The sequence below is a fragment of the Orbicella franksi genome, chromosome 6 (assembly GCF_964199315.1).
Source record: "Orbicella franksi chromosome 6, jaOrbFran1.1, whole genome shotgun sequence".
NCBI classification, from domain to species: domain Eukaryota; kingdom Metazoa; phylum Cnidaria; class Anthozoa; order Scleractinia; family Merulinidae; genus Orbicella; species Orbicella franksi.
This window is the reverse complement of record NC_138150.1, coordinates 3,218,139-3,242,938: the sequence shown is the minus strand read 5'-3', so window position 1 is coordinate 3,242,938 and position 24,800 is coordinate 3,218,139. Positions and strand designations below refer to the sequence as shown.

At 39.9% G+C, this 24,800-nt stretch overlaps 5 protein-coding genes across 5 annotated transcripts; 1 reads left to right on the top strand and 4 right to left on the bottom strand.

Moving 5' to 3' along the window:
• Positions 1 to 2,066: 2,066 nt before the first annotated feature.
• Positions 2,067 to 3,433, bottom strand: LOC145491424 (5-hydroxytryptamine receptor 1D-like). Its single transcript, XM_081470613.1, has one exon. It carries the CDS (start codon positions 3,138 to 3,140, stop codon positions 2,067 to 2,069), a length of 1,074 nt encoding a protein of 357 aa, XP_081326739.1. The 5' UTR covers positions 3,141 to 3,433.
• A 5,053-nt stretch (positions 3,434 to 8,486) lies between these two features.
• On the bottom strand, positions 8,487 to 10,204 carry LOC145491285 (octopamine receptor beta-2R-like). The gene has a single exon (XM_081470453.1). It carries the CDS (start codon positions 9,558 to 9,560, stop codon positions 8,487 to 8,489), a length of 1,074 nt encoding a protein of 357 aa, XP_081326579.1. The 5' UTR covers positions 9,561 to 10,204.
• Positions 10,205 to 12,217: 2,013 nt separating this feature from the next.
• Positions 12,218 to 13,642, bottom strand: LOC145491226 (beta-1 adrenergic receptor-like). Its single transcript, XM_081470379.1, has one exon. It carries the CDS (start codon positions 13,292 to 13,294, stop codon positions 12,218 to 12,220), a length of 1,077 nt encoding a protein of 358 aa, XP_081326505.1. The 5' UTR covers positions 13,295 to 13,642.
• A 3,339-nt stretch (positions 13,643 to 16,981) lies between these two features.
• LOC145491334 (histamine H2 receptor-like) lies at positions 16,982 to 18,211 on the top strand. The gene has a single exon (XM_081470502.1). The coding sequence runs from the start codon at positions 17,228 to 17,230 to the stop codon at positions 18,179 to 18,181; it is 954 nt and encodes a 317-aa protein (XP_081326628.1). The 5' UTR covers positions 16,982 to 17,227; the 3' UTR covers positions 18,182 to 18,211.
• Positions 18,212 to 18,497: 286 nt separating this feature from the next.
• On the bottom strand, positions 18,498 to 24,422 carry LOC145490770 (uncharacterized). The gene has a single exon (XM_081469870.1). The coding sequence runs from the start codon at positions 22,707 to 22,709 to the stop codon at positions 21,708 to 21,710; it is 1,002 nt and encodes a 333-aa protein (XP_081325996.1). The 5' UTR covers positions 22,710 to 24,422; the 3' UTR covers positions 18,498 to 21,707.
• Positions 24,423 to 24,800: the final 378 nt, after the last annotated feature.

Genomic DNA, 24,800 nt, shown 5'->3' with positions numbered 1-24,800 from the left:
TAGTGTGGACGGTAGGCCAAACCATAGAAAGAAGGCTGCGTTTTCAAATTTCTCCGGGGGTAGTGTGGATGGATGCTACCTTATTTTCAAGCGGGAAAACAGTTTTTCAAACGAGCATAGCGAGAATAAAAAACAAAAAGACAGCATAGCGAGTGAGTAAGGTATTGCTGTTTTTTTTAAAAGCGAGAAAATAAAATCGATATCTTTAATTACAAGCAACAGTGTAATTTTTTTCGATTATTATAAGCAATGACTGTTTGCATAAAAAACCGTGAAAAGCGGGAAATGACGTCATCAATCAATCAATCAATCATTTATTTACCCACGTATCGTCTAGTGAGCTAAAAGTTCGTTCAAAATGCGTAGGTATAAGTGCAGATAAAAAAACGAAAATAACAAAATGAAAAATATATATCAATATTCTCTCTAGTGAGAATATGAGAAATACGCCACTCAGCTTCTGGATGAACTTGAAGAAAACAAGATCGATTGAATGTAGGAAACCCCAAGACATACGTGGAGCGTCCGTTTCTCGACAGAAGGCTGTGAAACAGCTGTAGAGATGGTTCTGTTAATTATATCTTCTCTCTGCTAACTATGAGTTAACCCTAAAATGACTATGGCATTACTATAAACCGTTCTGCACGCCTATTTGTTTATTTCGTGTCCTCTTCCCTAGATAACCTTGTAAGTGCTCGCTTGGGTACTCTTGGCCCAGGCCACCCCTTTTTCAGCGAGGGTCATCTCAATCATCTTTTTTGATTCCGCCCAAGACCCGGCCACGCGGCCTGGGCCGATGAACTCTCAATTTCCTTGTAATATAAATCTAGTGCTGTTTCTTGTATGATTTAAACGTTTTGCTCGAGCTACGTACCTAGTTAGTTTTCTCGGCAGTCCTGAGCTAAACAACAACGTGCCATCAACAAATTCTACGTTTAACAGAGTAGCATAACCCGAAACCGTGAATTTTGGGTTTTACTATTTGGACTTATGCGGTGTCTTCATACACTCTGTTTGAGGATAGCCTGACACCGAAAGAAAAATCATAAAACGAAAGCAAAAATAGTCGGAAAATGCCCAAACTGATGACCTCCCAGGATTTTTCATCGTAGTTGAATATATGCTCTCCACTTCTCCGCATTTCTGCCATTTCGTCTCAGGTAGTTTTGTTGTTCACACATCGCACGAGTAACATCCTCGAAAGAACTGGGTACCATGTCTAAAAATAACTTAAGAAAGATTTCCTTGGAAATAAAGCCTATCTGATTCACTCTCTTACCTTGATCTTCTCTTGCGATAGACATAATCAAAGACTAAATCTCCAATATCATTACAGTGGTTCAATTTTTTAGCTCAAATAAACCGTAACTGTCAATTACTGGTAGAATCGAAAATTTATACTTTCCGGCAAAGTAAAGATTCGAAAATTAAGCGAAAGGCGTCAATCCCATGAGTGGAGTGGATTTTGCTTGGGCAACCTAAGATCGAGATTCTAAAAAAGGACAATGCATCGAAATTCTAAAAAAGGACAATGGAGATTTCACTAGGCTAGATAACCAGCCACTGTTTGGGAAAGGAGCACTTGGGGGGAGGGGTGGTCGAAGGGGGGGTGAGGTGCGGAGACGTTGACAGGACTCGAGAGAGTGGCGGAAATCGAGCCAAGTATTTCACCTGGTTTTGTGTAAACACAGCTCTAGAATAAAATTATAAGTTTTTCTATCTGTTGCCATATTAATTGTTTATTTTACTGTAAAAGATATTCTGAGGCATTTAATCCGGCATGCCACTTTACAATGAGAACAAAGTGCCAACATTAACTACAACGAACATTTTTTCCACTTCTCAAGCAATTATTTTGAAAAATTCTATCGTTCATTAGTCTTCTAACACTTATATCTGTTAATTTTGTCTGAATACTTCATTTTCACACCTTCTGTACCAACCACAATGTGTGCTCAATATGATTAATTATGAACAAAAACGTTCAGTTTTTTCGCATCCATCTGTCAGATCACAACACAAAAATTGAATTTGCTTTAAGCTTATGGAACTAATGATTTTTACAGTTAACGCCATTTAATTAACCGCTTAGCTGCTTGGCGGAAATCATCCCTAAAAAAGCAATATATCGCATGGTTGACAGAAGACTGAAAGAAAAGCAAAAACAAAGAAAGTTTTACAAGCATGGGGCTTGTTAAGTCTCGTCGGCCTAAAAGGTTGCAGAAATTTAGAAAAGCTCTCGGGAGCCAAGCAATGATAAAAATAAAAACCACCAGAACACAGGACAAAGTTCCTTTTCTTCGTCGTAAAGTGTTCCTCCGATTTTGCGCATTTAAATCTGCATTACTCACGAGTTCGTTTCCGAATTCCCTCGTGGAAGGTCCTTTAGCCGTGACGTTTGTACAAGACTGGAAAGACAGATGCATCCGTTCGACCATATCTGCGTGAATCCGACTTCCATGAGTCTTGATAGCCCTCATAATCTGAAGGTTCACAATGAACAACACTGGAAGAGGCAAGAAAGCGAAGATTGTAACAAGGACTGCATTGTAAACTGTTTCGGCCTTCTTAACTGCTTCTTCACTCCACGAATGAAACCAAATATTTCTCAGGGACGAGACAACGAGGGGTGTGACCCAGACGGCAAGGAGGATGGTGAAAACTTTACGATTAGTCATCGTGGATGCGTAATGAAGCGGTCTTACAACGGCTGTGTATCTGTCATAGGTGATGGCTAATACATTGAGGACAGTAGCAGAAAATGATATATCTCTCGCGCCTCCAAAAAACCAGCAGTACTCGCTCCATTTGTAAGTGCAGCCACTGCAAAATGCGGCGAACCCTGGTACCACTAACACGGCCATTGAAATATCAGCGACACCCAGGCTGAGCAAATAGATGTTCATGTAGTTTCGCCTCAAGTAAGAACTTGATAAGAATACAGTGCACGTGAAACTGTTCCCAAGTAAAATCACTACACCAATAATACCGTTTACAACCCAAAACGCCTCATCAAGACGTTGGTCGCAAAGCGGTGTCTTGAAATCAGATTTATTTTGCTGATGCAAAGCTTCGCCCGGCGTTGACAGAAAGTTTTCCGGAGCCAAGGTTGACGGAGAAGGAAAAACCGTGAAATTCATCTGGAGCTTTCAAGAGTATCAACAAACTGCCACAGAACATTCTAATCCTTCCTTGGCAGCGACTTAGTTTGTGAATGAGCTTCGGCTATCGTTACGTTCTCAATTCACAACAATCTTATCGAATAATGTTTTTGCCCAAAGTAATGCTTAATTCACCTCTGTATCTTTACATTAAATATCATTCAAGGCGAAAGCTGTGTATAGAAAGAAGGTATCTTTGTCGGCGAAAAGTTCATCCAGTAGCCGGTATGAGCAGCTGCAGCCGGATCTTTACAATAGAATTTTCCAGTCGGGCCCGGTTGTTCAAAGAGCGAATAACGCTTGTACATCGAGCGGTTTTGACTTGCATCCCAAAATATTGGTTAACAGTAGCGAACAGTATACGTCAACCTACTCTCGACAACTTCAAACTGAACTATCGTTCCCTTTGTACAAGCTTCTCATTAAAGAAAGTTAACAACTGGAATAATATTTTATTTTACTGACTCAGACTTATTTACTGAGAGAAAGGATGTTTGCATTCGGCTAATTTTAAAAAAAGAATTATGTTTACCAAAATAAGGAATTCTAAAGATTTAAACGGCTTGAAATTATATTGGAAAGAGGTTGCGGAAACCCTTCCTTGGGCTATAGAACTTTAAGAAGAATTTTTCGTGACTCTTTGAATTTGAAAAATCGTAAATATTGCTGTTCGACAATTTTCCGGAGTAACAATGAAGATCGATCGCAATGCTTATTGAATAAACAGGATGGAATCTAATGATACCAGCAAATGCCGTGTTTGAGTACATTTCTCAGGGTATGATACCGGAAACGTCATTACTGCAGTTATTATCAATAAACTTGAAGAGACCCTCCAGAGTTATTGTTGTCTTTGGGAGGAAACGTGAAACAACCACGCACCATGATCGCGACGTTCAAACGTTTATTTCCGCGTTATCTGTCAGTAAATAGTCTTTGCGACATTTTCAGTACATGAGTACCTGATTTGTGACTGGTCAATGGTTGCCTCTGGTAACCACCGGCCAATCACAACTCAAGATATTTACCCAAACCTAACCCAGGAATTCTAGCCCCACAATTTGGTCTTGATACCTAGCTATTTTGTCTCTTTTCTTGCCTTCCTTTAGTAAATTTGTCATAACCCGTAGCTGTATATTATTCGTTTTTTTCCTATTTTTGTAACTTGCCTTTCTCCTGTGGTATTTTGTTTCTATCCGTACTTTTCTCGCTCGTCACTTCCCTTCTCGATTAGCTGATGCTGTTTCCAGATTGTGATTACTTTAGCGAAGAATATTTTATCATTATTATATGGTTTGTGTTTGTAGCCTACATAACGTGCGCTCTGATTGGCTAGCTCTAAGGAATTGTTCTCCCGTGATGTCCACGGACCGACTGCGGGCCTGCAAAGACAAAGCAAAAAGCCATATAATAAAGAACTTATTAACTTCGAACGTTATTGTTCGGTCTGGCTTTACGGGAAATTCTCAAAGCACAGCCTCGCCTTGTTGATCTACCTCACTCTCGGTTAATAAGTAGTTAATATCAAAGCTTGTTATAGTTGTGGTTTCTTGGTCCCCTCCCCAGGCGTTCTCTTTCTCTTGAGAGTGAGCGCGAAATATACTAAGGAAACTGGGAACTGATCGCCTATATCATTCAGTGAGCTTGTTATAGCTAGCTAAACAATTAAACGAGAACTGACTGCTAGGAACGCAACTCATATAATTTACTTTTGTACGCACGGAGACTATTGACTAGGTAGTTTATTGCAGCGGATAAGCCTGTCTAATTGAAGTATTTAGCAGTTCAAGGTTGGGTTAAGTCGCTTTTAGTGCTACAGTGTAAATATCAGATGCATTTATTGTGGAAAGTAAATTGAAATGCTTACCTTAACCACAAAGGCCGTGAGAGCTTCTTCAAAGCTTGTGCAATTGACTTGCCAATCACAGTCTTAATTCTGCAACTCCCGTTGTAATTTTTACTGAGTAAAGGACCTCAGACAGTAAACCTTTATTAAAAGAAATGCTTTAGACTGCAGTCCGAATACACGTAAGTGTATAAATCAAGCCACGTGCCTCGTGCATGTCGTGTTTTGTTTTCAGCAGTTTGTCGTAAGCGTTGAAAAAAATAGAGATGACCCGCGCTGCGAGAATCCGCATGGGCGTGCACATATTACTTGGAGGAGACGTAAAAAAAAAATAGAGAGAGATGATGTTAGACCCCGTCCACCCTAGGCCGGAGAAATTCAAAAACGCATCTCTATAGGCCACGTTCGATACATCAATATTCTAACATGGCTCCGAGACTTTCGGGTCAAAATTATAAATTTTGAAAGTTTCTTTTGTTTCTCAATTCCCAAAAGAGACTTGGATACAAAGAAAACAACACCAAATATTTAATAGTTATTGGACGAGGTTGAGCAAAATATCGTGATTTGTCACTGGAGAGCAGATTAATTATCTTTGCCCAAGCCGAACGCTGAGGCAAATAATTGATCTGCGAGACACTGACAAATAACGACATTTTGCGATAACTGAGTTCAATTATCGTTTTATCATTCGATCATCAAGTTAGTTTTCTTATTTAAGTCACTCTCTGACAGCTCAGGGGAGCAATCTGCCATTTTTCACCAGAGATCATGGTTACAATTACGCATGAGCAGAATATTATTTGCAGCAAAACAAATTTTTACAATAACTGTCTTATTTTTCGCGCGCTGATTGGCTCATTTCTATCATCAATAAGAGCACAGACAGATAAAATTTTAATTTATGCAAGCTTTTTAGTTCAACTTTCAGCTGTCAAACTGTCAACTTTTTAATCAATAAGATTTTATGGACTTTTTTAAGTAGCCAATCAAAAAGCGAAAAAAATCTATTGACACTGTTCGCCTCATTTTTTTGCGGGTAATTTTGAATTTGTGTCAGGAGCCATAATCGGGGACGGAGACCGTAAGCCTTGGGATCCGCGCGCACCTATGATATGGGACAATTTTTCTATTTTTAGAACAAATTGCGCCATCCTGACGTCATATATCCGCGCGGATCCACGCGCATGTCGGGGGCTCTCGCGGGGATGTTGTCACGTTGCGTAATCAAGTGGTGAGAGTTGAGAGACCTTGAGAAATTATCTTGCGTATTCTTCACAGCGATGGCAGGGAATAAGGCAGGGAATACGAACCAGGGCGCTTATATGTAGTTTTATGCTCTGAGCTAACGGAAAAGGTGGGCTTTTCAGGGTCGAAAACACTTCAATCTCGCGCTGGGAATGAATAATAAGATCTACTCACGCTAGTTGTAAGCTTACGCGTATGTTTTTGCGTTTGTTCTAATTTAAGAATATAACAAGAAAACTCTCTACTCTGGTATCGAGTTAATTTGTGAGTTTCTCAGACAATGGTTAATCATAACCAAAACCTGTTTTGATGGTTTTTTATTGTTTCTGCTCGTTTGGTGAGTTTGCAAAAGTTTCTGAAAGGAAAGTCTGACGCGTACAATTAGCTCATTTGCATAGTGCAGCTCGTGCACTTTCAAGTCCGAGTCGGTGTTTTCAATTGTCAACAAATCTTGACAAAGATTTCTTTCTTTATCTTTTGCGCTGAGATGCTGCAACAATTTTCACGAACGCAAAAAAGGCTAGTAACATCATGTGGGGGAGTTCTTAAACATAAGCATGGTGAAGTTTCACACTGCGAAAATGAAAATAGACAAGGAGTTTTGATAACTCGATCAACAAAATCGAAATCGTTATTCGAAGTTGATTAAAGAAAGCGTCATCGTAACTTTGCTGATTATTTCTGCTTTATTCACATATTTTCAGCTCAGCTTTTAATATGTTCTCAAACATTTATCAATCTTAAACATATTTAAAAACTATAGAGTTATTGTTTGAGTTCGATGTACGCTTTCACACGAAAGTGCGGCGGAAGTACAATTTGCCATGTTTACTTGGACTGTAAAAAAACACGCATCGGCGGGCGCTCTCATTCATCGACAACAGAAAATTTACTGGATTTTTACACGAATAAAACTGAGCAGTATCTACGGACGTAAAGTTATTGGGCCTTGATGAAACATCAAGCGTTGCTTACAATTCAGGCGAAACTCAAACTGACCAAACTAGCAATTATTTTGTTTTACTTTTCAATCGCGATAGACTGGCAAATTCCTCGCAAGCGTGTGGCAAGAGAAGCTGGGAAACTATGAAGTCCTGAAGCTCTGCTATATCTAAATATATCCAGCTAGTTTTTTGCTGTGTAATGGAAAAGCTGTTAATCTTCAACGTATGTGAAATTGAAAGTGGAGTAATGTACAGCTCATGTAAAAGAAGCATCCGTCGGAACACAGCCTGGTCAGCGATATATATAAGTTTAAAGCGGAACATACTTAAATTCGACACTGTCTTACTTCACTCAAACTGGAGCAGCTTACGACGAAAATACTTAAGCAAAATTCCAACAGACGTAAACGCGTTGAGTTGTGGGCCAAAAACATGAAAAACTTCGGGAATTTTGTACGCCATTTCCCCCGCGCGACATCCGCAAAAATCCTCGCAGCATGTACGCGCGTGTGCCGCAGGTGATGGCGCAATTTGTTCTAAAAATAGAATTATTGTCCCATATCATGGGGACAACCCCAATACTAGAAATGGCGCGCGCTTACGGTCTCCGTCCCCGATTATGGCTCCTGATTTGGGTTTGAGAAAAACCTGGGCGGAGAAATCACTTGAATATCGTAATGTCATCGTTTTCCAAAAGCTCCATTTTCAAAACGGTTTCTGTTCACGTTAAACCAGAGAGGTGGCGTTTTCAAATTCCTCCGGTTTGAAGAGCGTTTTCGAAAAGCTCCGTTTTCGCGACGGATTAGTGTGGACGGTAGGGCAAATCGTAGAAATAAAGCGGCTTAGTGTGGACACTCCCTTATTTTCAAGTGGGAAAACAGTGTTTCAAACGAGCATAGCAAAAAAAAAAGGAGCATGCCGAGTGAGTAAGAAATTGTTCTTTTAACACGAGAAAAAAAAAATCATATCTTCAATAGCAAGCAACCATGTAATTTTCGTTCTATTATTATTATAGGCAATGACTGTTTGCACAAAAAACCGTAAATAAACGGGAAATGACGACATCAATCAATCAATCAATCATTTATTTACCCACGTACTGTTAATCTGTTATATCTGTTAATCTCGTCTGAATGCTTACTTTTCACACCTTCTGTACCAACCAAAAATGTCTGCTCAGTATGATTAATTTCAAGCAAAAAAGTTCAATTTTTTCGCGTCCATCTGTCAGATCTCGCCACAAAAACTGAATTTACTTTAAGCTTATGTAACTAATGATTTTTACGGTTAACGCCATTTAATTAACCGCTTAGCTGCTTGGCGGAAATCATTTCTAAGAAAGCAATATATCGCAGGGTTGACAGAAGACTGAAAGAAAAGCAAAAACAAAGAAAGTTTTACAAGCATGGGGCTTGTTAAGTCTCGTCGACCGAAAAGGTTGCAGAAATTTAGAAAAGCTCTCGGGAGCCAAGAAATGATAAAAATAAAAACCACCAGAACACAGGACAAAGTTCCTTTTCTCCGTCGTGAAATGTTCCTCCGATTTTGCACATTTAAATCTGCATTACTCACGAGTTCGTTTCCAAATTCCCTCGTGGAAGGTTCTGTAACTGTGACGATTGTAGAAGACTGGAAAGACAGATGCATCCGTTCGACCATAGCTGCGTGAATCCGACTTCCATGACTCTTGATAGCCCTCATAATCTGAAGGTTAACAATGAACAACACTGGAAGAGGCAAGAAAACGAAAATTGTAATAAGGACTGCATTGTAAACTGTGTCGGCCTTCCTAACTGCTTCTTCACTCCACGAATGAAACCAAATATTTCTCAGGGACCAGACAACGAGGGGTGTGACCCAGACGGCAACGAGAATGGTGAAAACTTTGCGATTAGTCATCGTGGATGCGTAATGAAGCGGTCTTATGACGGCCGTGTATCTGTCGTAGGTGATGGCTAATACATTGAGGACAGTGGCAGGAAATGATATATCTCTTGCGCCTCCAAAAATCCAGCAGTACTCGCTCCATTTGTAAGTGCAGCCACTGCAAAATGCGGCGAACCCTGGTACCACTAACACGGCCATTGAAATATCAGCGACACCCAGGCTGAGCAAATAGATGTTCATGTAGTTTCGCCTCAAGTAAGAACTTGATAAGAACACAGTGCACGTGAAACTGTTCCCAAGTAAAATGACCACAGCAATGATACCGTTTACAACCCAAAACACCTCATCAAGGCGTCGGTCGCAAAGTGGTGTCTTGAAATCAGATTTATTTTGCGGCTGCAACGTTTCGCCCGGCGTTGATAGAAAGTTTTCTGGAGCCAAGGCTGACGGAGAAGGAAAAACCGAGAAATTCATCTGGAGCTTTCAAGAGTATCACCAAACTGCCACAGAACTTTCTAACCCTTCCTTGGCAACGACTTCGTTTTTGAATGAGCTTCGGTTATAGTTACGTTCTCAATTCACAACAATCTTATCGAATAATGTTTTCCCCCAAAGTGTTGCTTAATTCACATAAGTATATTTACATTGAATATTATTCAAGGCGAATACTGTGCATAGAAAGAAGGTATCTTTGTCGGCCGGGCGAAAAGTTCATCTAGTAGCCGGTATGAGTAGCTGCATATCTTTACAATAGACTTGTCCAGTCGCCTCCGGTTGTTCAGAAAGCGAATGACACTTTCAGATCCAGTATTTTTTATGTATTTGCATCCCAAAATATTGGTTAACAGTAGCTAACAGAGTACGTCAACGTACTTTCGACAACTTCAATTTCAAGTGTCGTTCACTTTGCACAAGCTTCTCATTAAAAAAAAGTAACAGCTGGAATAATTTCAATTTACCTACTGAGATTTATTTACTGAGAGAAAGGATGTTTGCCTTCGGCTTATTTAAAAAAAAAACGTTGGCTGAAACCCTTCCTTGTGCTCTAGAACTCAAGGGAGAATTGTTCAGGGATATTGAATTTGAAAAATCGTAAATATTGCTGATCGACAAGTATTTTTGCCGGTGTATCAATGAAAATCGATCGCAATACTCATTGAATAAACAGGATGGGATCTAATGATACCAGCTTATGTCATGTTTGAGTACATTTCTAAGGGTATATACTACCAGAGTGGTCATTACTGCAATAATTATCCATAAACTTGAAGAGACCCTTCAGAGTTATTGTTGTCTTTGGGACGTAACCTGAGACAAGCACGCACCATGACCGTAAAGCGTTTATTTTCGAGTAATAAGGAGCTTAAGCAAACCACGACGACGACGGCAACGAGAACGTCACCAAACAAAAGGTTTAATGCCCAAAATAATAGCTGTGCACGTGCGTTATAAATGTTGGTATATTTTTTTGCCTTCCTCTGCAAAACAAGAACGTGAAATGACCAAGTTTGACCAAGTATTTGGAGAACGCAAACGACGGCGGCTAAATTTTCGTATTTTCATTTGGGATATTAATTGAACGCTGGCGTTACATATTTAGCTTGAGCACATTCTGAGATCAATAGGCGCACTGAACAGATCTAGACAATTGGGAAATTCGAGGGTAAAATATAAATTCAATCTTTACTAGGGGTTGTCTTCGGTGTCGCCGTCGTTATTACTTAAGTCCCCCAAGAACGTGAAATGACCAAGTTCTGCATAGTGAGGAACGTGAACGACTAAGGCTAATTTTCTGTATTTGCATTTGGAATTGAACGCCCTCATTGCATATTTGCATGTTTTTAGAGCCATTAGGGTACTGAACAAATCTAGACAATCACGAATTTCACTGATAAAATATAAATTCAATTTTGACTTGGCGTCGTTCTCGGCGTCGCCGTCGTCGTTGCTGAAGCTCCCTTGTGAGAGACGCAGTTGGCTTATGGTTAGTGCTCCGGATCGAGCAGTCTTGGCCGGGGACATTGTGTTGTGTTCTTGGGTAAGACACTTAACTCTCACAGTGCCTCTCTCCGCCCAGGTGTATAAATGGGTACCGGCGAATGTAATGCTGAGGGGGTAACCCTGCGATGAGCTAGCATCCCATCCAGGGGGGAGTAGAAATACTCCTAGCCGCTTCATGCTACAGAAACAGGGATAAGCTCCGGCCTGATGGGCCACTTGGCTCGTTGTCAACTTTTTAACAAAATGATTAATTAGCGCATAAGTACGTGATTTGTGATTGGTCATATCTTCAATTGCAAGTAAAATGTATTTTTTTTTTTTCGATTATTATAGGCAATGACTGTTTGCATCAAAAACCGTGAAAAAGCGGGAAATGACGTCAACAATCAATCAATCATTCATTTACCCACGTATCGTCTAGTGAGTTAAAAGCTCGTTCAAAATACGTACGTGCAGATAAAAAACGAAAATAAAAAAATGAAAAATATATATATCAATATCTTCACTAGTGAGGAAATGAGAAAAACGCCACGCAGTTTCTGAATGAACTTGAAGAAAACAAGATTGAATATGGGGAACTCCAGTGAAGATATACGTGGAGCGTCCGTTTCTCGACAGAAGCCTGTAAGACAGCTGTAGAGATGGTTCTGTTAATTATATCTCCTCTCTGCTATCCCCAAGTTGACGGGACTCGAGAGAGCGGTGGAAATCGAGCCAAGTATTTCACCTGGTTTTTTGTGCAAACACATCTTTACAATAAAATGACAATTAAAGTTTCTCTATCTGTTGCCATATTAATTGTTATTTTACTGTAAAAGATATTCTGAGGCACTTAATCCGGCATGCTACTTTACAATGAGAACAAAGTGCCAACATTAACTACAACGAATATTTTCTCAACTTCTCAAGCAATTATTTTGAAAAATTCTATCTTCAATTAGTCTTCTAACATTTAAATCTGTTAATTTCGTCAGAATACTTAATTTTCACACCTTCTGTACCAACCAAAAATGTCTGCTCAATGTGATTAATTATGAACAAAAAGCTTTCAGTTTTTTCGCATCTATCTGTCAGATTAAAACTCAAAAACTGAATTTACTTTAAGCTTATGGAACTAATGATTTTTACAGTTAACGCCATGTAATTAACCGCTTAGCTGCTTGGCGGAAATCACTTCTAAGAAAGCAATATATCGCAGGGTTGACAGAAGACTGAAAGAAAAGCAAAAACAAAGAAAGTTTTACAAGCATGGGGCTTGTTAAGTCTCGTCGGCCTAAAAGGTAGCAGAAATTTAGAAAAGCTCTCGGGAGCCAAGAAATGATAAAAATAAAAACCACCAGAACACAGGACAAAGTTCCTTTTCTTCGTCGTAAAGTGTTCCTCCGATTTTGCGCATTTAAATCTGCATTACTCACGAGTTCGTTTCCAAATTCCCTCGTGGAAGGTTCTGTAGCCGTGACGTTTGTAAAAGACTGGAAAGGCAGATGAATTCGTTCGACCATATCTGCGTGAATCCGACTTCCATGACTCTTGATAGCCCTCATAATCTGAAGGTTTACAATGAACAACACTGGAAGAGGCAAGAAAACGAAGATTGTAACAAGGACTGCATTGTGAACTGTTTCGGCCTTCTTAACTGCTTCTTCACTCCACGAATGAAACCAAATATTTCTCAGGGACGAGACAACGAGGGGTGTGACCCAGAAGGCAAAGAGGATGGTGAAAACTTTGCGATTAGTCATCGTGGATGCGTAATGAAGCGGTCTTATGACGGCCGTGTATCTGTCGTAGGTGATGGCTAGTACATTCAGGACAGTGGCAGAAAATGATATATCTCTCGCGCCTCCAAAAAACCAGCAGTACTCGCTCCATTTGTAAGTGCAGCCACTGCAAAATGCGGCGAACCCTGGTACCACTAACACGGCCATTGAAATATCAGCGACACCCAGGCTGAGCAAATAGATGTTCATGTAGTTTCGCCTCAAGTAAGAACTTGATAAGAATACAGTGCAAGTGAAACTGTTCCCAAGTAAAATCACTACACCAATAATACCGTTTACAACCCAAAACACCTCATCAAGACGTTGGTCGCAAAGCGGTGTCTTGAAATCAGATTCATTTTGCGGCTGCAACGTTTCGCCCGGTGTTGATAGAACGTTTTTCGGGGCCAAGGTTGACGGAGAAGGAAAAACCGAGAAATTCATCATGGGCCTTCAAGAGTATCAACAAACTGCCACAGAACTTTCTAACCCTTCCTTGGCAACGACTTCGTTTTTCAATGGGTTTCGGCTATCGTTACGTTCTCAATTCACAACAATCTTTTCGAATAATGTTTTTCGCCTAAGTATTGCTTAATTCCCCTCTGTATCTTTACATTAAATATCATTTAAGGCGAAAGCTGTGCATAGAAAGAAGGTATCTTCGTCGGCGAAAAGTTCATCCAGTAGCCGGTATGAGTAGCCGCAGATGTTTACAATAGAACTGTCCAGTCGGCTCCGGTTCTTCAGAGAGCGAATAACACCTTCATATCCAGCATCTTTTATATATTTGCATCCCAAGATATTGGTTAACAGTAGCTAACAGTATACGTGAACGTACTTTCGACAACTTCAATTTCAAGTGTCGTTCACTTTGCACAAGCTTCTCATTGAAAAAAAAGGTAACAGCTGGAATAATTTCAATTTACCTACTGAAATGTATTTACTGACAGAAAGGATGTTCGCCTTCGGCTTGTTTAAAAAAAAAAATGTGTTTACCAAAATAAGGAATTCTAAAGATTCAAATACGGTGCTAAACGTAGGCTGAAACCCTTCCTTGTGCTCTAGAACTCAAGGAAGAATTGTTCAGGAATATTGAATTTGGAAAATCGTAAATATTGCTCATCGACAAGTATTTTTGCCGGTGTATCAATGAAAATCGATCGCAATACTCATTGAATAAACAGGATGGGATCTAATGATACCAGCTTATGTCATGTTTGAGTACATTTCTAAGGGTATATACTACCGGACTGGTCATTACTGCAATAATTATCCATAAACTTGAAGAGACCCTTCAGAGTTATTGTTGTCTTTGGGACGAAACCTGAGACAAGCACGCACCATGACCGTAAAGCGTTTATTTTCGAGTAATAAGGAGCTTAAGCAAACCACGACGACGACGGCAACGAGAACGTCACCAAACAAAAGGTTTAATGCCCAAAACAATAGCTGTGCACGTGCGTTATAAATCTTGGTACATTTTTTGCCTTCCTCTGCAAAACAAGAACGTGAAATGACCAAGTTTGACCAAGTATTTGGAGAACGCAAACGACGGCGGCTAAATTTTCGTATTTTCATTTGGGATATTAATTGAACGCTGGCGTTACATATTTAGCTTGAGCACATTCTAAGATCAATAGGCGCACTGAACAGATCTAGACAATTGGGAAATTCGAGGGTAAAATATAAATTCAATCTTTACTAGGGGTTGTCTTCGGTGTCGCCGTCGTTATTACTTAAGTCCCCCAAGAACGTGAAATGACCAAGTTCTGCATAGTGAGGAACGTGAACGACTAAGGCTAATTTTCTGTATTTGTATTTGGAATTGAACGCCCTCATTGCATATATAGCTGGAGCATGTTTTTAGAGCCATTAGGGTACTGAACAGATCTAGACAATCACGAATTTCACTGATAAAATATAAATTCAATTTTGACTTGGCGTCGTTCTCGGCGTCGCCGTCGTCGTTGCTGAAGCTCCCTTGTGAGAGACGCAGTTGGCTTATGGTTAGTGCTCCGGATCGAGCAGTCCGGGCCGGGGACATTGTGTTGTGTTCTTGGGTAAGACACTTAACTCTCACAGTGCCTCTCTCCGCCCAGGTGTATAAATGGGTACCGGCGAATGTAATGCTGGGGGGTAACCCTGCGATGAGCTAACATCTCATCCAGGGGGGAGTAGAAATACTCCTAGTCGCTTCATGCTACAGAAACCGGGATAATCTCCGGCCTGACGGGCCACTTGGCTTGTTGTCAACTTTTTAACAAAATGATCAATTAGCACATGAGTACGTGATTTGTGATTGATCAATCATTGCCTCTGGAAACCCCGACCAATCATAGCTCAAGATACTAACCCGAACCCTATTCCAGACATTCTAGAGTCACAAGCTTGTCTTCACAGAAAGCTTTTTGGTCTCTTTTCTTGCCTTCTTTTAGTTAATTTGTCATAACCCGTAGCTGTATTCGTCTTTTTCCTTGGTTTTTTTTTTTTTTTTGTGTGTGTGTGTGTGTGTGTGTGTGTGTGTCTGTCTGTCTTTCTGTTTTAGTATTTTTGTCGCTATTTTTTCGCGCACGTCACTTGCTGCTTCAATTAGCTGATGCTATTTGCGGGTTACCGGATTACTTTAACGAAGAATATTTCATCATTATTATATGGCTTGTGTTTGTAGCCGATTTAACGCTCGCTCTGATTGGCTAACGAGAGGGCATTATTCTTGTAATGCCCACGGGCCGATTGCAGGCCTTCAAAAACAAAGCAGAAAACCATGTAATAACCAACTTATTGACTTATTGAACGTTCGGTCTTTACGGGAAACTCAAACCACCGGCTTTGCCGTATTGACCTCACTCTCGGTTGAAAATATATTCTCCACGAAATCGGAAAGTATATGAAACGGAAAATACTCGTTTGACAGCCAAAGTTGGTGGCTTGAGAATACGATTTGCTTATATGCTACTTAATTTGGGACAGTGACAAACTCCATAAGGAGAGAAAATCTCTTCACTGATCGTTTCATGAAACAGGATGAGACTTTTAGAGGAGATATTTTCTTAACCTTAGCTAAATACACCAATATAATTCCATCGTGTATGCGGCCCAGTGTTTTTTTTACTGATATACGAAATTTAGTACTCAAGCTTTCAAAAATATGAATTTCTTTTAATTAAAACCCTCAGAGTAAATTTTTTGGCGTTGCCTGTACGTCAGTTTAAGACCAGCGCTTAATCCATCTTGATCAAGTACAAAATTTGGTAGAATTCATCATGGTTCAGTATTATAACAACCCTCAACAACGTGTCGCGTTTTTCTATTTAATCAAGCGAGCATTTCTGTCTGGCACTGCCTGGTTTGTTATCGTGCGATGTAAATATCTTCGCTTATTCATTTGTTTTCTTTTCTCCTGGGAAATCAGTTTTAATTGCATCGAACTTTCTATCGTTTTTTGCACTTTTTTTGACAAAATTTATATCGCTACTGAGAAAGCTAAAGCAAACACTTGATTGAGAGCGGACATTACGTTCAAGTGGTCTTTGTAACATTCTGTTCTTTACCAACGTTGTTGTTGACTCTTTATAGTCAGCTAAGAACCTATATTGCGCTGCCATCTTGCATGACTAGGTGGCTGTTGGATCTCAAAACGAACAAAAAGTTTGCGAAATGATAATAATTCAATGATAAATGATAAATATTTACATCAGTGTTTAATTGCGTCGGAAAAATCATAAGTTTCACATAAGCCATGCATTACATCTGAAAAAGGTTATGTGCAATTTAAAGATATTTAGTTCTTTAAAAACCAACTACGACCATATGTTTAGTTTCAAATAGATGCGTCAGTTAATTGAGGCCTTCTTTGGTCTTCTTTCCTTTCTATTCTATTATGGTACAGTCTTTGTTTCGCGCAGTCCATTTGACGGCAAATCATTTGTATATGAAAAAATATCCATTAAAGCCAACATCTTTAGACTTAGTACTTGAAGCTGTGCATTCAGAAGCTAAGAGCATTTCAGTTGTTACGCGCCTAAGAGAGTTCTCGATAAACGAAACAAAGTCATTACTTTTTTTATCTGAGGGAATTGAATATCCTTCGCCTTCATACTACAGCCAAAGTTGCAGCAGACCTACGCAGTTTATTGTCAGAAACTAGCTTCGCGAACTTGCCCAGCAATCAAACAAGGTGCTTGAATACTTCCGCGACAATTTGCCTTCAAATACGATCATCGCTACCTTGTCGGTCGCACCAGGACAAGAGCAAGTTATTATCGTGCGAACCGATTACGACTACACAAATGTCTGGGAAATTTTATCGTTAAAAATCGACTTTGCCATCTTCACGGACAAGTGAGAATTGTGACAAGATCAGAAACCGGTCAAAAGGAGATGTCAATGAACAACTCACTTCTAGAGGCAAACATAACTGATCGTTCATCTTGCGACCAGGCACTAGAGACAACATTCATGGTTCTTAACATCGCCTTTGGCGCTGTCATTCTGCTTGGTAACGTATCGGTGTTCCTGTCCATAGCGACCCGTCCTCGACTTCGACGGCAGCCGATGAACCTGTTTATCGCATCTTTGGCCATTACTGATATTCTTATGGCCGCAGTTGTGGTGCCGAGTTATTCGCTGTTCTGTGTTGGCTGTCTGGAGTACTCTGTGAGCAGGTACTGTTGGTTCATGGAAGGCTCGAAAGACATCGCTCTTGCGTCGAGTATTTACAATCTACTTGCGATCTCTTATGATCGCGCCTTAGCGGTGTACCAGCCCTTGCAGTACCCCGTATTGATGACCAGACGCAGGGCTATCTTCATCATAATTATTATCTGGAGCCTGTCGTTTTCCGTGGCTCTGATCCGGAATTTTTGGAACCACACGCTCACTGGCGAGGAACTCAGCGCGATCAACCACAAGTACAATGTGATACTTCTTATTGTTGTCCTCCTCATTCCGTGCATAATAATCTCTGTCGTTAACATCAAAATCATGCGGACCATTCGGAAGCAAGCCCATCAGGTTTTCGCCCTTAAAAATACGCAAGATCCAGACAAAACTGTCAGCACAGAGGGCCAAACAGAAATGGCTCGCAAATGGAAGGGGACAATTGCTTGTGCCGTCGTCGTGTTTGTTTTCGTGGTGTCCTGGATTCCTCGAATCTCTTTTAACATTCGGTCTGTGATAGCGACAGACCTTAGCTCGAACATGCTCCTTCAAAAGTTGTCGATCTTCTTCTTTATCGTGCAGTCCTCAGTGAATCCGTTTATTTATTCCTTCTACAGGGCTGACATTCGACGCGCTACCTTAAAATTACTGTCATGTAACAAGTTGGGATCATGAAACATTCGTGTAAAAGATACTTCACACGCCCCCGCCAGAAACATGAGATGCGCGGCCATGCATACGTGGCGTACGGTCACGTTGGTTATTCAAGAACTTTATTGCTGTACGTTCTTCTTTAGAAGGAAAACACTACGAGTAATTCAACAGCTAAAAGCAGAATTGAAGTAACAGAGATGCTATGAACGTTTCTTCAAGAGAAAGACACGCTGACATGAAATATGAATTTACTAATTCAATCAAAATTATCACATATATTAACGCTAAGTTGTAAATTATGTCTAATCCACTTAAACCGCTTAATGGGGTACATGTATCGTGTTGAACAGGTGGAAAAGCGGTTGCGCGGGCGCCCGTGCGTGCGTGGGTGCGAGTGTGCGTGGGTGGATAAGCGAGAAGGCGAGTTAGTGAGCTGGGTGAGTGAGTTGCTAATGAAGTCAAGAGAGTTATTGTGATCGGAGTAAAAATAGACTACTACGAAAATCGGTGTATCAAGGGTTTGCACGAGTTCGGTATTAAAATCACTCCTAATGAAACATTCAATTTAGTGCCGGATTTTCAGGGCCAACTGAAACCAGCTGTGAAAATCTTCAAAAGAGGTGATCGTCGGTTCAGAGCAGTAAGCAGAGCCAACCCAGAGTTTGTCTCGTGTAACTAATATAGAGATTTAGCCAAGCCTAAAAGCGGAGCTGCTGGGCCGAATTGATCAAAACCCGATTAAGCTAACCCAGGATAAGCGAGAATTTTGATTTGAATTTTGTAAATTTGCGGTGAGGTTTTCTGTATACTGTTTGACCTTCCGTTTTGAGTTTGAATAATCTCAAACTACACAAAACGCAAAAGCAGTGAAAAACATTTTTATTCATAATTACCCAAAACTTTGGATGAACACGGACACCTTTTTGCACGATTGGCTAAGACAGAGGGCATTTTTTCTTAATCACGAGGTCTTGAAAGGAATTTCAGAAACGCATCACTTCCGAGTTTGATCTAAACGCGGTTATTTCATCTTAACGTGAAAGAAAATCGACATGCAGCAAAGCGCAGTCTTTTGTGAAAAGGCAAAACGAATCCAAAAATGAATTGATTCGCAGCCTGAAAAAAGTTTAAGTGGGGTCAGCTGGTGTTGCACGAAGCATAGAGTTACAGAACTTCATGGCTACCAAATTCAAAGGTAATTTCTTCGTTTTGCTTCGGGTCGCCTAATTAGCATCACAGGTCACCTTATCGGTGTAAGAAACAGCGTAAATTTTGTTGGTACGTTAAGTTTTCGAGGTGGAAAGGAGAGTTTTAGATTCAAGAAGTTATTAGAGCTCGTTAGGACACCTGTTTACGTCTTGCATCGATCGATGAAGTAGTTTCACGCCGTTGCAAGCCTCGCAAAACAGGTGAATAAAATTAGATTGCTTAAATTTTTATTTGTAAAGTGACCGACTATGGATCAGCAAAAACTACGCTACCATGCCCACTTGATGCGTATCCCTCGAGTTTTGTTTCTCAACGAAATAAATGGCACCAAGATTCTTCATGTAATGTTTGTATGTATAATTTCGCCAGTAGAGAAAGTTTTTCCGGAGAAAAGTTTTGCGAAAATTTTTTTTTTTCTTTTGCGGAAACGTATTTTTGCGAATCATGGAAAATAAAAACCGAAAAACTCTCAAAACACTCTGATTTTAGTAATGTATTTTGTCAAAGGCGACAAACCGAGCTCGGGAGAAGTACTTCTTTTAATAGCTGGTCTCCACTAATTCGTGAACTAATCGTCTGTCAGAAGACAGAAAATTCTCTTCAATTCCCTAAAACTTACCCATTCAGTATAAATTACAGCACAAAAATATATATCTATATTTCACCGTTGGCAGCTTAATATATAACTTGTATATAATCAGCCGATCAAGAGAAATTAAATCTGTAGGATTTGGTACACCAAAGAAACTCAAACGTGCTCGAACATTTGGTGTTTTTAGGCCCCGCCCAAAATGCGCCAGAGGAATTTGAAGACGAAGCTTCATTTCTACGTTTAGGCCTACCGTCCACATTAATCCGTCACGAAAACGGAGCTTTTCGAAAACGATGTTCCAGCCGGAGGAATTTGAAATGCCAGTTTTTCGTTTTCGTGTGGACGGAAAACATTTTGAAAACGGGGCTTTTCGAAAACAATTGCGTCACGATAATCATTTGATTTCCTTGACCGAGTTTTCCTCAAACACAAATCCAAAATGACCGGCGATTGCTGCGCTTTTTATTTCTCCGGCGTAGTGTGGACGTAAAACATTTTATGCGTTTTTAGAGTGAAAACTCCGTTTTCAAATTCCACTAGCGCAGTGTGGACGGGGCTGTATAGATTGATAACCAATACAACCATACCGAGGAAAATAAACCCGCCCTCACTAAGAGAAGGAATAATAACTGGGCTTGAGAGAGAGACAGGAAATTGACCCCAATTATCACAGTGTTCGTTTCCTTTTAATTATAAGTTGGTCGGGTAAATTGACAGACTTGTCGTTAAAACCAATTTGGCAAAAATCAAATTCTGCATTAAGTCCAAAGAAAAACCTCGTAAAATTGTCTTAATTAAACATGAAGAGAGAACTATAACGTTGGTGAATATTGCTGTCATGCCAAACTTTTATCGTTCACGGTGCGGTAATTTAAAAACTAAGATGTAAGGAAGAAAGGTCATTAATGAATTGAAACTACCAAATTTTCTTCAAGACGCACGGGAGAAACGATTAAAAATGAAATCTTGTTCGCGCACGCATGGTGATTCCCACGGTTTTCAAAGGAAAGTTTGTTTCTATTGTTGTCAGTGTTTTGCAGTTAGAACGCTCATATGCCAGAAATCGGATTGGCATTTTGAAGACCTCGCATCTAGTCAAGTACCCTCATGGCAGGTGTATTCACAAAAACTTTCAATCTCAGATGATGCAAATCAGAAATGATGAGAAACAGAAAAGAAATCTATTTACGTACAGTGGAAAATATATCGGAATCAAAGATGTCAAAGAAGGTCAATATAAAACCAGTCTAGGTCCACACGCATAGTGATTGGTTCAAGATCCTTGACACATGTCATAGTGTCAACGTCAATGGATTTTCTGTTATGACTTATTTCCTATTTTGTTACTGAATTATTTATTAAGACACACTTACGCCAAACCTTGACTATATATCTCTTTGCACCGCAATACTGATTATTCATAACATTGTCGTAAAAAGTGAAGATATTTTCTTCTTGAAACTGATAAGAACGCTTGACGTTATAAATTTGGACGTCATAGTTCTTAGCAACTAGACTGGGGAGTTACATGATCAAACGATCATTCTGTTTTCGTTTAGTTTCCCAAGAGTCTGACTGTACAAGACGTGGCTTTCCTGTCCAATTTATTAATTTACACAGGAGCTCGTTCAACAAAAAGCAACAACTATATTCTCAAATGAAATGTCACAGTTTTTGGACTAGTTCTCATAATTTTTTTTTTTTTTTTGGCGCACAATGACATTAAACCTCAATCAATTAAAGCGATCACAACTGTATTTCCTCCTCTTCCGACTGTGGTTTTCTTGTGGCCTTTAAGCATTTCAATGACTTTTTCAACGCTTGCCGATAAGCTGGCAATCGCCAGGCGTAAATGAATGCGTCAAGCGCCACCTTAAGGAACAACAACAGATCTCGAATTCTCAGCGCCATAAAGATGTAATAAATACCTTCCGTGGGAAGATTCGCGTACAACCATACAAACTGAACAGCGATATGAGGTAAAGCTGATATCAGAAGAATCGCGGCCAAGTAAAACGTCACGATAGTAAACTGACGTTGAAGGTTATCCGATCTTCCCTGAGGGGCGCCCTGTAGTTTTTTCTCGGAATCTCGGAAAGATTTTCTCTGTTGTACTTGCTTCATAAAAACTCTGTACAGTAAAATCAAGGTTATAAACAGCACAGATGAAATTAAAACGGGATGCAATGCCAGGTCTACCTTCAGAAACAAATCTGTATCGATGTTCGGTGAAACGGTTAGAACCAGAATGAAACATATGAAGTAGAGCCAGCTAAGCAAAACACTGACAATTACGCGATTCCTTGTGATTAAAACTTTGTACTTATGAGGCCACTTAATGGCAATATATTGCGACATGGACAAACCCAGAATTATCAGATACGAGGAACTTATGGTCACGGTGGAAATTGATTGTCCCACTTCGTAGAGACGAGAAATAGACGCGGGGATGTTTTTGCCGCCACGTAGAAAACGCATGATGTAGTAGAGCGCAAAAAATGGCTCCGTTGTGGCGCCTGTGAGAAGATCTGTTATCCCAAGTCCAATTAAGAAATAAGTAGTTGGCGATCGAAAGCTTTTCTCGGGATCTTTCCACACTGCTATCAGAAGTAAAATGTTGGCTGATACCGTTAATAAGGATATGACAGAAAGACAGATTCCCTCGGCGAATTCAAACTTCATGTACAACGAAAGAAGATTTTCCAGATGGGCGGATCGGTTTGGCTCCGCACTCCCATTCACAGCCATGTTGCGACTTCCACGCCGTGTTTAACAAGTTTTCTTTCCTTTGTTTAATTGGTTTCTTCTCAATTCCTTTCCCCTTCGGTATAGTCTTTGATTGTCAACCTATTGAGATCTATTTGTTGCCTTAAATAAAGAACTTGTTTCTTTCCTATCGAGCTCGCGTGCACGTTTGTTTTTCTGTCGCTGTTGTCAGTTTTGACACACCAAAACCAACTAACCTTTCTAGATAGCGTGGGGAACTTGGCTGTTTTGGTCGATGAGTCGAGATAAAACAACTAGCTTAGACTTCCTGGAAGGCTGTTTTCCTTGCAAATACAGTTATATCTTTGAATGATCGTGCGTTCACGGCGATATCTGCTGAGGTTACGTCTGCTCAGTCGAATAATTGATCAATCTATTTCTCGTGCAAACGGTCAGTTCGCTTAGTCACTTTCTATTTGCTTCCACCTGTCCAAAAACTAACGTCAAAATTGTCTTGATCTTCAAGAAGACAAGTACAGCGACAGATTTGTCACTTCATTTATATGGTTTCTGCTGGTGTCCTAATTGAACATCCTGCCGAGAAACCTGTTATGGTTTTTTAGCTCATTTGAAAACACAAAGCAATCAGAATTCGATCATTTTCCTCGACCCCCTGGTGATAAAGTGTGCAATGCGGTTTACCGAGATTTATAAAAGATATTTTTCTCCACCTTTATCGACTTTATTCTTGATTTCCGCCCACGAGGATCTTTATTCAGGCCGTTTTCTCGTGAGTAATAGCAATCAGAAGGTGTCCTGTGTAAACTTAATGCATAGATAGGAAAATTTGTCCTATATACGGCCCCACTGGATGCCGTTTTAAGCAGTCCGTTGTCCAGTTAAAGCACCGTTTCACATCATATCGAAAAGTCTTTGATCGACTTCAAAATCCCTCGTACCGAGCCGAATGCGAAGTAAGCCGGATTAATCTCACTGTGAGGTTGATGGAATATCATTTTAATGATAAAAGATTCCGGCCGGTTTCGCATTCGACTGAAGCGCACGACCGTGACAATAAACGAATTGAAGATGTGATTCATCTGCATACTGATAAATGTGCAGGCCTATGAAAACAGTAATGATGAGCGAGATGAAATTGAGCATCTGGAAAGACTTTCATTACCACGTAACGATGTTTTGCAAACAACTAGTAGATATTAATTACCACGGGGACAAAATAATGCTTTTTTAAATTGCGACTTTTCTCCGCTAGTATTAATAACCGATATCACGGCCGCCTTTTTATGCGATTGCGACCCACGGGAACAAGTGTTCTTCACTGAGCTTACAAAATTATAGCCTCTTTTAAAGCTTTTCACAGTGGTGGCGGTTTGTATTCACTGTGTATTAACCAAAATGTTTTGCGATTGAGATCGACTGAAGCCATTGAAAATCAGTTTGTAATAAAACAAAACCGTTTTGTTTCTTGTTTCTATTGGCCCATTTTCTTTGATACTGAAACTGATAACATCATAGTTTTTCATTAAAACTAACGATTCTGCGACCGACAACGATTTCATTTCGTTCGTGCAGTAATTACACTTTCCGAGAAATTAAATTCAGCTCATAACAGCATCTGTTCAATATCGCTTGAAATGGCCAAGTTGTTTTCACGATGTCCAAGAGATGAAGCTGAAAACAAACAAACTGATTAAATCACTAGTAAATTCATACTTAGTGTGAAGCCATATCGACTGCCGCCGCCGACATCATAAATCTCCATCAATCCCTACTGGCTGAATGTGTCTTTGGTAATTTACATTTGCCTTTACTTGCACTTGAAATAATCAAATAGCCTGGCAGCCTGTCGATACCAAACAACCTTTTTGCGGGGTCTTTCAGGGTTTTTATTTGTAATAGTGAAAACTAGGGCTTATAAAGTCCAAATTAAAAGATAGATGAAAGCTTACTTACAACATTAAAGGAATCACATTTGCCGATTCAGTGACCGAAAAAAGAAAAAAAAAATGAATATATCGAATCTTTTGCAATAGAAATAGTTACGCTTCAAACCTGAGAGTCTGAATAAGGAATATTAAATTACTGAAATCACAATTTTTTGGAGGTATCTTA